The sequence below is a fragment of the Larus michahellis genome, chromosome 3 (genome assembly GCF_964199755.1).
Source record: "Larus michahellis chromosome 3, bLarMic1.1, whole genome shotgun sequence".
In the NCBI taxonomy this organism is placed as follows: domain Eukaryota; kingdom Metazoa; phylum Chordata; class Aves; order Charadriiformes; family Laridae; genus Larus; species Larus michahellis.
The window spans coordinates 21,453,068-21,467,052 of record NC_133898.1 but is presented as its reverse complement, the minus strand read 5'-3'; the positions used below and the strand labels follow the sequence as shown (position 1 = coordinate 21,467,052).

The window sequence follows — 13,985 nt, the reverse complement described above, 5'->3', positions numbered from 1 at the left end:
AGCTTTTGTTACAGTATGGACCAGAGCCCTGAGAACAGGAGAGGAGAGTAAAGCAGCAGCAGTCTCTTACATCAATGGAACAACCAAGCAACGACCCAGCTCTCAGAGCCTTCTGGATGATTTGGTACAAGTTTGAAGGAGCCCTCCGCAGCTCATAGGACTCAGAGATGCCTCCAGTAAAATCCTCAAAGCCCTCCATAGTGGACCCTCCTGTGAGAGCTTCATAAGAGCCATTCAACCTGTGAGGGAGATGACAAGAGCTGCATAAGGGGCCATCTCCACTTGTAAGCACTGGCACTGCAGAAAGAAGGGTTCATAATTTGGTATCCCTCAGGCTGTCTGATCATCAGTGTGACCTGGGGCACCAGAAGTAAAGCCCCTTGAAACAGACGGTTGGCAATACCCTTTATGGACCTAGAGGAAACTCTAAATAATGGGTGGAACTGAACTTGAGTGAAGGGCATTGTGAACACCACAACCACCCAGGCTGTCAACTTCTGCACACTCAGGAGCGTTGCCTCCTGCTTAGCCACCGTACTTGGCGTAGGCCTTCTCCAGCAGCGCGCTCCAGAACTCATTGCCTTCCTCCGAGTGCACGAAGACCAGCTTCCCGTTCTTGGTGGGCAGCCTGTCGTCCACCACGACGTCCACCCACTCCCCGTACTGCCAGAACTGATGAAAAGAAGAAAGGAAAAGATGATGAGGGCTGGTGTACACGTAATGGCTCTGTAGTGCCATCTTCCTACCCCTTCACCTGTCACCAGTTCTCCCTGGGTAAGTCACTGTAAGGTTTCATTCCCATGTTGGACTCCTCTTGCTTGTAACAGAGGCAAACTCTTCCCATCCCTATGAAGCACTGCTCAGGCTCCTTAATGCTGTATTAAAGTTTTGCTGATAGGTAATATTAACAGCAACATCTTGCACATAACATCTGGAACACTGTTGGTGCGCCATGCAGAGCTTACTTGATGGAGACTCCGGAAAGCCAGTGCGGAGACAGGATACTCTGAAGTCTTTTCTTGTCTACTCTTTTAAGGCCCAATCCATGGGAAAAAAAACCCCAATGATCCCGTAAAAATGCTGCAAGGAGAGGTCACCCAAAGGGGAAGCACTCAATAGTGCTAATCCCTTCTGAAAATACTGGGAAACATGTGAAACACTGCTAATGCTGTTTTTTTGCCTGAATTTGATGCAGTCCTGAAAGGAAGGGAAAGAAGATCATTTACATAATAACACCTTTGCTGAGATGAGCTGGTGGAAGGGATAAGTATGTGCTCTATATCTCTCCTCACCGAAACACCTCCTTGAGCTTTGCAGGGTGGATCCACACTGCTCACACCTGAGCCTAATTTCTAGTCAAAGCAGGCTGGCTCACTCCCAACACGCCAGGCCTGCAGGCAAGGAAGTCTCGACAAAGTGGTGGGGAGGTGAAGGAAGGGAAGGGAAGGGAAGGAGGAAGAACCACATCAGCCTGAATTCACTCTTGACAGTCAGCAGCGACAGAGCTGGTCTTGACTCATGTGGCATAATGGTTTGGCTCAGTTACAAAACCTGTGTAACTCACCAGAGCCCCGTCAGCTGTAAGACAGCAGAGCCTACCCGGTGAGCAGGTGTCATTCAATATTATTTTATTCTGTTCCTCTTTTTTTCCCCCCTTACCCCCCACCAATTTCACTTACACACTGTAATTCTTGAATATTTAGCCTGTGCCAAACATAAAAAAGCAGCTTTTAGCAAAATACTAGCATTTTCCTCTTTTATTCTTGATACATTGATCATATAGGTACCTGGAAATGAAAGATCCCAGCATAGTCCACCTGGAAATTCTGATCCTTGGGAACAACACGGTACAGAACATCTGGATTCAAAGTGAGAGATGCAATGGCAGCTAGTAGCCAGCAATCACCTAAAAACACGTGTTACAAGGCAGAAAAGTTTATTAACAAATAGCGTTTTGCCCAGCTGATCCTTACGCCATTCTGTCACACTCCCACCCAGACCAAAATACCAGCATTAAGTGCTTTGCAAGGTCCTGCCAGGTTCAGGATTGGTTCAGCAATCCATTCTCATTTTGTGGTGTTATTTATCACTTTTGCTCATTTTCCACTCACCCAGACCACATAGGTATCTTGGGGCCTTTGAGGCTAATCATGGTAATAATTTCAATGGTCTAGTTTGGACTTTGCTATTTTGATTTTTTAAAGAAGCTGTGAAAGCTGGCTACTTTATCTAAGCTTGTTAATGCCCTCAGGAGACTGAAAACATAGCCAGAGAGAGAAGGCATTTGGGGTATGTGGGTTGCAAAGCCTGGCTGGGCAGTACAGAGTTAACGACCTGTGATACTTTAACTAGACCTGAGCCTCCGCACCTGGGAAAGGCAAGGGCTTAGAAGGCGTCCAGAAGAAGGAAAAAGCTCTGGGTTCATAGAGGGGTGGTAGGACTTCATGCCTATCTTTTGGAGAAGATTTGATGGATAGCAGGAGCATTTCAGGGGCTATTCCTTCTTAGCCCTTTCTTTGAAGGTCTGAATTTGAACCAGCACTTGGGGGTATTGCCACAGATTTGCCCACAAGCCTAACGGAGGCTGAAGTCTCCTGGGAGCTCTGTGAGGAGGTGAGTCCTTTCTCTGTCTCGCTCCTTATCCTGGAAAGGATGGACATGCCTAGCCCGTGCTAGAGTCTGGGTGTCTCGCAGCTGTTTGCTGGGTTGGTTACTTGTTTGTTGTGGATTGGAAGCTGGGTAAGTGGAAGCCTCTATCTGCTGAAGGTGGAGCCCCTGGGAAGCTCAGTGACTCATGGGTTTCTCATGGTATTTGCATACTGCAAACAGTAGGAAGAACTTTTGTGTCTAGGAAAACAAAGCTGCTCTGAAGGTACCAATGTTTTCCTGGTTCCCTGTGATTTATCTGTGCCAAAAACGTGTTTCTTTCTGCAGAAGGAATTGGCATAACAGCTCTTGCGTCAGTGGAAATAACCTGACAGAGAAACTGAGGAAAGAGTTTAATCTGTAGCATGATTTAATATCTTAGAGCAGCAGTTAACCCTTTATGTTGACTTGGGCTTTGTGTTTCAGTGCCAGGATGAATATAACTGTAAAGGTAAGATGCTGGGACTTGCCTGGTGCTGTGTGCTCTCTGGTGCCTGTATCCTGCTGATCGCCCCCAGATGCCTCCTATGAGCTGAGCAAGAAACAGCTGTTCCTAGTTAGGCAAACAGTGACGGGGAGAAACACCTATAAAGAAGTACCCCTGGGGTGATGACCTGTAACCACCTGAGCTGACTAATCTGATTATGGGCGCAGAAGCGTGATCCACCCAGCGTGCCAGCTCGGGCACTTCAGTGAGGAGGGAAAGCCTAGTATTACTATGTGAGGTTCTGCTTGAGCTTTCCCCCAGGATTGCTCTGTGTCACCCTGACCGCCATGTTCAGGAAAGAGCGGTCAAGCTGGAAGGGGGTAGAAAATGGCTGGATTACCTGCTTCCCCCCATCCACCTGTATTTCTTATGAGAAGAGGTTAAAAAAAAAAAGCGTGTCCTGCTTATCCTACGCAAGTAAAGTTTGAAGAGGAAGCGTGAGGCAGGTGAAATGCTACTTTGCAGAAAAGCAGTTTGAGGCAAGAGCTCTTACTTGAAAGGTAAGATTTCCCTTGTAAAAGAGCAGACAAATTACAATAAAAGGGTTGTGAGATGTTTAAACTGGAAATAGGAAAAAGTTGCTGCTGTGCGTATAGGAGAGTCCAAAAGCCTCAGCCTTTAGAACAACTATGAGCAAAAACCTCCTGAAGCCCATCTTCAGCCTAGCTCTTGTACAAATTACTTTGCATTCTGTGGGACAGGGCTCAACTCACTGGCGTGGAACGTTCCTTCCAGCCTTAGGTACCTATGTGTAAAATAAGTGAAACTGGAAGAGCACAAAGCAGGGGAAAAATAGGCTTTTAAGAGCCTTCTCTTCCAAGAAAATGTAGATTCAGGAAATAATGAGATTGAGAATGCTCAGACCTGCTTTGTATCTATTTCTTTGAGGGTTTGCTTGGTATGGGTGTACGCCTTATGCTGCTTTTGCTTGGAGAGGTAGAAATAATGGTGATAGGTACGGAAATGGCTTTTTAGAGGAGGAAAATGAAAAGCCTTGTGAAGTTAGAACTGAAGCCCTCACTTTTTCAGCTGCCCCAGATATTCTTGCTGCTCTGGCTGCTCCTGGCATGCTGTGAAGCACCACAGATTATTTCTGAGAAGGTGGCAGGGTGGGGGTCCTGCTGTCCCTGTTGTGTGCCTCCACCTCGGTGAGACCAGAGAAGGTCAGCAGCAGTGGCGCATTGGTGCAGTCCCTATGTGCAACATCTGGAAGGGTTTCCCCTCCCTGGTCCAGGCCAGGCTTTTACAGCCAGCGAAGGGGAAACTAATCTGGGCTTTGCTGAGGATGGTGTATGTTTGATGCGCAATTAGGCAGAAGAATCAGTGAAATGAGAGGGGTTTCCTTAAATACGTTATTTATTTCCCTGACTCAGAACTAAACAATTTCAGAATCTCATCCCCATAAGATGCCAAACGCAGCGTGAAATCCTTTACAGCTATCTTACGGTATGAATTAACTTCTTAGCATCTGGGAGAGTGAGTGGCACTGGCACTTCTGCCTCCCGCAAATGCACCATGCAGTCTAACCTCCCGGGGAAGCGTTTGGGGCAAGTCCGCCAAAAGCGCGCGTGGAAAGAATTGCATTGGAAGAATTGCAGCAGTGAACTTGGCCTTAAAAATAGATGTGCTTGCCTTGAGCGATGCAGAGTCCTGTCTCTAAACCTTGCTTGGGGGCCTAATATTTTTGGCTAAGCTTGTGGCTGAACAAATATTAACCGTGCCCTCCGAAAGGAACCAGCTGGGAATTGGCTGCTATGCAGTAACTTGATAAAAAGGAAGGTTTGCATGGGGTGCCTAGATGCAGATGGTTTGGGGGCAGCTTTGTATATAAGCAACGCGTTACATTCAGCTTCCTGTGTCACTGGCTTTAAGACAAACTAAAGAGGATGCAGGAATCTGTCCTTACCAAGGAGCTTCCAGGATGGAGCCTAAATTGCACAGGTTGCCTCTGATCTTCTTGTACACCGCAATGGGGTCCTGTTACCTATTACTAAGGTTTCTCAGCCCTACTGGGTAATACATTACAAGTTCTAAAAGTATAAGTTGACAGTATGTGTTCCTTTTTTTTCGAAGTTCAACATCATTTTGCCGGCAGCAAAATTCAGAGTTTTGTTTGTGGCTGTGCCTATGGTACAGTGGGGCTGCACGAGCTCCCTAGAAAGAGAGCTTGTGTAGGACCCCTAAAACTTGTCCTGATTCAGCGGAGGCTTATAAGCCATCTCTCAAACTGCGAGGAAACTATTTGTTTCCCTTCCTAAAAAATGATTTTTTGGAGGGAGTGGAAATGAGGCCGATGGCAAATTAATTAAATATTTAATTAGAATGTATTTCCATTACAGTTATGGTCAGTAAAATGACAATATTAAAAAAGGATTTCTGCTCACTACATGTGTTTGAAGTTGCAGCCTTTTAGCTTATATAAATAAATAGTGTTCTCAGCATTAGCCCTGCAAGGCTAAATCACCTACCGGCACATACGTACGCCGCTTTCTGCTCGGTCTCGTATTTCACGAACACAAGTTTCAGACAAGTGGCAATTGCTGCGTTCACTGCTGCTGCTGAACGTGTTAAAAGGCAGCCAGCTTGATTCCTGGATCCGAGTCATTTGTAACGTTGGTAAAGTCTGATTAGGTTTTGGTTGTTTTTATTTTCATGTGAAATAAAGCAATTCTGACCTTGAGTTTGTGGTGGGAAGCGTAAATGTGAAACCTAGCTGTGCCTAGCTCTGCACGTATATGTATATATACATATACACACACACGATCTTGGAGAATTACTTTGACTATTAGTGTTCTTGAAATAAAATCAGTCTCTGCTCACGGATGTACTGAGATGGCTGGTGTTCTCGGTGCTACGCAGGCACCTCCTGGCTTACAGAGATAATCGAATTGCTGCAGAGAATACAGAATCCTTGGTGACCTGGGAGCTGAGCAACTCCTCTATATTGATGATGTTTACCCAAGCACGCTGCACTCTCAGCGGCCATAAAATAAATGAGAAATTTGATTAGTTTCAGTTGCGGCAGAGCTGTGCTCAGTTTCTGTCTAGCTATCATCAAAGTGTCTAGACGCAGACCATCTAAACTTTTCATTGACCTAGTGATGGGGAGTTTAAGCCAAAACTCCAGGATCTAACCAGACAGCACAGAGGCATTTCTGTCCTGGCTGTACTCGGGCTTGTCGCTATTTCAGCAACACCTGGTGCTCAGGAGGGATCCGAATACAGCGCTGTGGCTCTTGCTTCCCGGTTTGTCAAGCAGATTTGACTCTCAGCTTTAGTCTCTGCTGGAAGCTCTTCTTCAGAGCTTGTAGTACCTGGGGCATCCTACTAGACATCAAGGAAGCACTGACCCGCTAGCTTTGTAATTTCTGGCAGTGCAGGCTGTTCCTGCTTTGAGATTTCTAAAGAAGGCTTCCTAAAGTTTTCTGTGGAAACGAATTAAGCTCTGCAGCTGTGTACAGAAAGGCAAAAGAGCACCCAGCAAAGGAACAGGCTTTCTTCTCTTTGAGGTCTCATAGTTGTCAGTGAAGGTATTTTTTGAGATCTAGGGGATATATCTGCTAGAATGAAACCCCAAAACCCCTGGGCCCGTGGCACTGAATATCAGAAGGGCTATATAGTAAAGTCTATAGCAAGCTATGTGAACAAACCCAGTACTATTAAGCACTGTCCTGCCTACAGGAGCTCCAAAGGCTCCCTCAACAGGTACCAGATTTATCTCAGAGCTGCCAGGCTTTGGTTTGTTCTCCAATCTACTCAAATCTTCTCAAATCTGCCCGTAAGACGAGACACGCGTAAAGCATGCGTGGGGTGGGCTCCTTAGCTGGTGCGAACTGGTGCATCTGCGTGGGCTTCAGGGGACTTCTCCAGCTGAGAGCCCAGGCCAGGGGAGCTGCAGTGCCTGGAGTACCCTCTGAGCCTCCAGAACAAAAGGCGCCCCATGAATATAAATGACGTGGATCTGGAAAGCTAATATTAAACTGAGAAGGTTTCGGTATGTTTTATATTATTTAAATTAATTTTCTGCAAACAATTCCGGGGTTAACTTATTCAGATAGCTGCAAGAAAACTTCCTAAATCACCTTTAATAACTAAGACTATGTGACTGCATTTCAAGTTGTTACTAGGCTATCAAAAAGATATGGTTCAAAGAGCGTTTAAAATATTTCAAGTCTTTCAAGTTCCCATCAAATTTCCCAAGCTGATATTCATCTAGCTTACACTGTTGTCAAAGAAATAAGTTTAATGGAGTGAGACTAACTCTGGGTTTCCCTGTTCCTTTTGTTCACATAAACCCAGACCTGCAGTGTTATTTTTAAAAGAAAAGAAACGTGTCAGAGAAGATTATTAAAAATAGGCTCTATTTCCCTAAAGGGCTTGTTAACAGGTCACATACATGGCTTACGTAAATATGTAATCAGGGCCTGTTTCAACAGGAGCGTTTTACATGAGGGCTTTAGTAACAAGGACTTTGATATTCAAGGTATTGGATCAAATACCAAAAAAGCATAATATGCCTCAGAGGTGTAAAGCAAATACCTGAACGCTAGAAGGGAAGTCCCATGCCTATATTCTGAAGTTTATTTTTGTGAAGGGTCAGTGTGTGTAGAAGCGATTGTAAGCAGCCTTGTAGAAACACATTGGGTTGTCTTTGATTATTTTATCTTTTTTTGAGAGAGAGGGAGAAAAGGAAGCTCCTAACAAAAGCAGAAACAGATTTGGGGGCTTTTCTTCTAGGTTTAGGGGTAGCTTTCAGGACTAGCTCTTGGGGTACTGCCCGCCGAGGGCTGACTTGGGAAAGCCGGGAGGCAGGCACCGTCCCTAGGTTCACAGGAGGTTTTTGCGTCCAGTTCTGTTGTTACCACTATTTGATGGATTTTGGCGCTGCTCTAATGAAAGCCCATTTAGCACAAAGGACTGGGACTCCACAGAGACATTCAGGAGGTGACAGAAATAAAAAGGGGCTCAAGGTATTTGCATTCAGTTCCTAGGCTTAACACAAATAATGCATTGACCTCTTCTAGTTTTAAGAGCAGGTAATATTCTTCAGTACTTTAGCTTGTAAACTGTCAAGGAAAATGAGGTTTTACTTCAGGCATATGATTTTATTTTTTTCATGCTATTATAGAAACTCCCCAAATTGGAGGTGACAAGAAATGTCGCTTTTATTATTTATCTGAACCATTCTCCTAAAATACAGGAAGTGATTTCCCCATACTCTGTGCCAGCATCCACCGAATAAATATCCTGGAGCAAGTGTATGATTGGGCATCTTATTTTTAGCATTTGGAGCACAGGCCCACACACCAGGGAATTTTTTAGCAATTGCTTTAATGGTGCTGTGTTTACAGGACCAGCATTGGTATTATTTATTGCCAATGACTTGCAGAAATTGTTTGAATCTCATTTGCACAATGGATGGGCTAGAAAACCAGTAAGGTCAGGAGCACTGCGGTAAGCAGCGCGGGAGGGAGAAAGGCTGATTTCTCTGTGTCTAATCTATCAAATTCTCATTACAAGAGTTTCAGCCTTCTCGCCTCTATATGCAGTCAGGAGAGGTTGCTGCTGCTGTCTTCTGGAGCTGGATCCTATCAGCGAGGCAGGCAGGGAGGGCGGCTGCTGCCGCAGCTATTCGAAGGGGGATAAAGCCCCTTACAGCTCCCTTCCGGCCCTTTGCAAAAGTGGGTAAGCAAGTTTTTCTATGATGGACCTTCAAGAGATGAGTGCTGGCTGAGAGACATCTCATCAGCATCAGGCCCTAATTTGGAGCAACACTGCCTTTTTTTTGGCTGCGTTTGCACAGTTCCTCTCCCTGCTCGTAGCTCTACACCAAAAGCTGTACAAGCAGGAGGAGCATTCGGCATGAAGGGTTTGGAACAGTTTGCTTGCTGGGGATGATATTACAAAGTCTACGTGCTCTCTTCATTTTTTATGATGTGGTGCTTGTTTCTAACTCATGCCTGCAAGCAGGTGGGCCATCCTGCTTGGCACGAAATGGCACGTCAGAGCCCCAGCCCCTCTACTAAACCAGTTCCTGCTCTGCTCGGTGGTTGTCGTGTATTTGTGTTGTGCAAGACTGAGGCTGGAGCTTGCTCTGCCTCCCAGAGAAAAATCCCTGATGACTAGGTGAAATTTCCCTGGTGTCACTTGTCCCAGCCGCTCTTGCTGGGGTGGGCTTGAAGCCCACTCTCTTACTTCAGGGCAAGTGCTCTCGTGATTAGCTTGGTGTCCAGCTCTGTCTCAAGAGGTGAAAAGCAAGCTAGCCTTCTGCTCCACAAATGGTTAATTAGTTTCCTACCTCCAGGAGACACTTTGGTGTCTCCCCGGTTTGACATAGCTCTTACAAGCCCATATACACATTGTCTCGGGCAGCAATGCTGGTGCATGAGTCCTCTTCTTGGGTATCTGCCTCTCTCCATACTACGTCTGGGAGATAGCCAATAAAAAGGTCTGTGGATGAGGAATTTTTAAATGAGGCTTCTTTTTTTTTTTTTTCTCTCCTCCTTCTTCCAAAACGAAATTCAGAAGCGCTGTACGTACCCAGCTCTCCTTGGCAGACATCTGTTCGAGTAGCTCCTCCAATTATGAACTGAGGGTTGGCACATAACTCCTGAAACGACACATTTTCAAAGTATGCATCACCCTTTCTGGTCTGAAAAGTTCTCATTTCTAGTTCCTTGTTTCAGTGTTCAAAAAACACTGAACACTTTCAACATTTCTTAAAAAAATATGTGTCCTTTGTCCTCTGTCTGATTAACATGATGTCATGAAAACATTGCCTTATTAAATTCAAGACTGCGTGTATTTTTTTGAGGCAAATCCTGAAGCCCTTTGCTGCTTGAGGTTGCCAGTAAATATTGGTGAGAATTTTTGCTACTGTGGGGACAGAGGTGAAAATTCAACCTCGACGTTTACATCTTACTTTATCTTGCTGTGGTTTTGGCTCAAGCAGTGTGAGCGAGTTTGTGACGGTCGCTTCTGGCGCTGGAGCTGTGTTGAGCTTCTATGGCCACGGGCACGGAGGAGGTTCCCCCCCCCGACCCCGCTTCCTCAGAGGCCGAGCACAAAAACGCTTTTATTGGTGGCCTCCCTCCCCCCCGCCCCCGCTTCCTTCTGGTCCTTCGGGGCCAGATAAGTAGGTTACGGCAATGTCTGTCCCTCCTATCCCAACCCTGAGCCCTCCAACAATTCATGGCCTATATTAGGAAGTCTCTCTAGAGACAAGCGCCTTTCCTTTCGCACCGGCATTTCCCATGAGTTTCTGGATGGCAGAAAGGGGCAGTTTACAGGAAGCCTAAGGTGGCAACCAGGGTTGAGGAAGGCTTAGGCAGTCACCAGCTCTCCCGGAGCCCAGCAGTTGTCAGCTCTGAGCATCCCGTGGAGACAGGGAGAACCCAGGACTTTGTGTGTGTGATGAAAAGCCAGTTGGTGAATCTCCTCTCGCCGTAGGTGTGATCTCAGCTACATCCTTTTTGCTTCTGTGGTTATCCAGCGGGTCGGCTGCCTCGTGGCTGTCTCAGTGGGTAGGAGTCAGGAGCAGGTTACCTACCACACAGCAAAGGTTTTGTGTTGGTTTCTCTCTCCTCCCTCCAAAGGGGTGCACCCGGTGATAGTCAGCTGCGAATGACTTGTTACTCACCCAGACACCTGTCCTTGCTGAGCCGCTGCCAAGTGCCACACACACCTTTGGCACAACTGCCTTTCCACCTCCTCTCTTTCTGTAAACCCACTGCTGAAATCAGAAGATAAGTCTTTGATGGCAGAGTGGCTGGCACGCTCTGTCTGCACACCAGCAGTCGCAGCCTGGGGGCTGGGATGGTCTTAGCAGTGGATATTTATTTTGCAAGGGGCATGTTTCCAGCAGGTCTCGTCCAGTTTGCCCACTGGGTCCTGCTGCCTGTGTTGGATGCAGGCAGGTAAGTGAAGAGGGGTCCCATCGGCCTGCAATCGCGGGCGGAGTTTGTGGATGGAAACCTGTTGGCCGGATGAAAAAGTCCAAGAAATGAGCAGGGCTGTGACCTCCGACAGGAGTCATCCACAACATGGAAAAGTGGGTCAGATCCAGGTCCCTCCGTAGGAGAGCAAAGCAGAGTGTTTGTGTCACCTTGCAGCAGGGATTGGACTCTGTCCCACGCACAGGGATAAGACAGTGGGTCCCAGTACTCGTGGATTAAGTGTCCGTAAACTGCTGGTGTCTTTGCTGAGTGCCAGGAGGGCGGAGGGGTCCCATGCAGGCAGGGCTGGGATATTTAACCCTTCCCTCAGTCGTTCTTGACCAGGCTGCACTTGTGACTGTGACTCTGCTGCAGGCACGATGCTGTTCTTGCGTGAGGAACCAAAGTATAATTTAGTGAGTTTTCTAAGACTGATCTTCTCCCAGGGTGGGCAAAGCCAAGAGGTGCTTCTGTGGTACTTGTTGCTGAAACACCCAGGTGCCAGAGCGAAGTCCTGATGGACAAATGGGGTTGCCAGGGTAAAATGTGGCATTATTAAACCTGCACGTTTCTGTTTTTCACTTCTCAGGTGAATAAAAAAAAAATAAAATCTAAGCCTTGAAATTTTCCTTCTTCTCTTATTCTCCTTTCCGCCATCAGAGGAAGGGAAGTTGTTTGGTATTTTTTTCCTTCCTTCTCCTTTTTTCAATTGTTCTTGATGTTGCAAGGAGGGGCAAAATGACAAAGGAGGAGCAGAGTAGGGACAGAAAAAATGACTGAAAGATGAAAATGCAGAAAAATCTCTGAAGCCCTGATTTTTGTGGTTTAAAAAAAGAAATTAATCAGCATCTAATCTTTCCTGATGAAACTGGCTATTTATAGGATATATGTATTTGGGTAATAACTGTTCCAATCGGCTGGTCTCTAACAGTTGTAGGTAGAGAGGCAGAGGATTTTATTGAAGTAGTAACTTGATTTGCTGGGGTGCAGAGTGGCAGGACCACCGTGTAGGTACCGTTTCTGGGCTGCCCTCTGCTCTGTCTGGGTACATCTGGGGCTTTTGTGTCCATCTCTGGATTGCACCCTGGAGCCGCGGCTCTGTGGAGCTGGGATGAATAGGGAGGAAGCAGGTTCCCATGAAGCAGTCATAGGATTCTTTGCTTTATAAAGAGCTTAGATGTTGATTTTTTTATTTTTTTTTTTTCCTCTCACCCCCATTTCAACCTTGTTTCTGCTAACTGTGGAGGTTAAGCAAGACAAACCAAGACATACAGGAACAGTGGATATTCAGGCTCACCAGTGATTTAGCGTGCATGTTCAGGTGAGCTTTGATTAGACCTGAAGTCAGGAAAACAGGCAGTTATAAAGCACTCTTACCGTCGGGCGCTTCCAGATTATCCCCCGGGTTTTGAAGGAGTATGGTCCCAGGTCCCGGTAGCCCAGCGCCGAAGGACAGGCTGGGAACTCCTCATCCTTGAACAGGGTGCCAGCCTGCAGGCACTGCTGCTTCAGGGTTTCGTAGTCCTGATTCTTGAACTTGATGGCGTTCCTCTTGGATCCCAGCCCGTCGGCAGCCGCCCTTTCTTGGCAGAGCCTGGCCGCGACCCCGGACATGCCGGCTCAGCCTGCCGGCGTGCGGCACAACGCTCTCCTACCTCCTGGGCAAGAGGAGGTGAACGTAGGCAGGTAGCGGGGCTCAGGTGGAGCCAGGGGCTGCCCTACACCAGCTCCACCAGCTCTGGAGGGAGGAGGCACCAGAAGTGCAAATATGTACCCAAGATGTACCTGAGAGGTGCTGGCGGGGGCTGGGACTGTGGGCGCTGCTTTGTGCTACTCCCACGTTATTTGCTTTCTTGCTGCCCCTTTTTAAAACACATTTTTAACAAGGAGCAAGGGAAAACCAGTGGTTTTGCTGACACGCCTATTTACACTTGGAAAGCAATTGTGTGTGTTCAGTGTCAGGCTTGAGGACCCGTGCTTTAAAAATCCAGGTGAAGAGGGTTTAAAACTCCTTTCCTTCCTTCTGAGATCTGGTTCTATACTCCTGGAGAGTAGAGCAGCCGCAAAACCTGGGGCTGGGTATCTGCTGCTTACAGCTTCATTGGCTATGGTGATGTCAGTGAGTTTTAAAGCAGGAAAATGTTGAAAAATTGAACGGACTTCTAGCTTAAATGTACTTTTTAAAAAAAAAAAAAGAAAAATTTCTTTCGTATCTCTAAGCAGTGTGGGGGTTTTTTTTATTAATTAGTTTATTATTAGCAATAAAAGGTGTGAACTTGACAGAGCTAGAAATGGCCACTTGGCCATATGACCTGTAGAGGGCAAGGATACAATCCAGGAGCATGACCCAGGCCAAAAAAATGGAAAATTATATCACCAAGCAGGAGGCAGGCTGGTAACCCCTGCTCCCCATCTCCAGCGCGGCCGTGGGCATAACTCGCTGTACCTTCCCCATCTATAAAAACGAGTCTTATCTCGGCTAGTGAGAAGTTAGCCATCATATTTACAGTCTTTTGGTGGTGCTTCCTGCATATAAAAATAACAAGCAGAAAAAAAAAAAAACAAAGAAAGCCTTGGGCAAAGAGGCCTTTTTAGACCTTAAAAAATAGAGGTTCCTGTTCTCGTAGTAGAAAAACTCCAAGTTTCTATCCCGGCAACCCCATTTTGTAGTGACCCAGGGGTGCACACCTCCCTGGCCAGGTGGCTGCAAACGTCTGTAGGTTCCAGAACTGAAGCAGGAGCATTTTTCCGCGGCGTACAGCTGCTCTCTGCTGTCTTCCTATTAAATGGCCAGGTTTCCCCAGCAAAGCCTGGTGCGTGTCCAGCTGAGAGCTGGGTAAACACTAACTTTGTTTGCCAGAGAGCGTGTTTGATGACTGCCCCCTGGGAAGTTTAGACAGAAGGTGTGGGGAAGGGAA

The 13,985-nt window shown here is 46.7% G+C and overlaps 1 protein-coding gene across 1 annotated transcript in view; it reads right to left on the bottom strand.

Moving 5' to 3' along the window:
* LOC141740396 (calpain-8-like) overlaps nt 1-12,856 on the bottom strand; it is a 30,867-nt gene extending 18,011 nt beyond the window's left edge. Inside the window, exons 1-5 of the mRNA XM_074579040.1 lie at nt 12,445-12,856; nt 9,674-9,743; nt 1,788-1,906; nt 539-672; nt 71-239 (exon numbers count right to left, since the gene is read on the bottom strand). Of these exons, the coding sequence (XP_074435141.1) occupies nt 71-239; nt 539-672; nt 1,788-1,906; nt 9,674-9,743; nt 12,445-12,681 (729 nt within the window). The 5' untranslated portion in view covers nt 12,682-12,856. The remainder of the gene's footprint in view (nt 1-70; nt 240-538; nt 673-1,787; nt 1,907-9,673; nt 9,744-12,444) is intronic.
* Between the last annotated feature and the right edge of the window lie 1,129 nt (nt 12,857-13,985).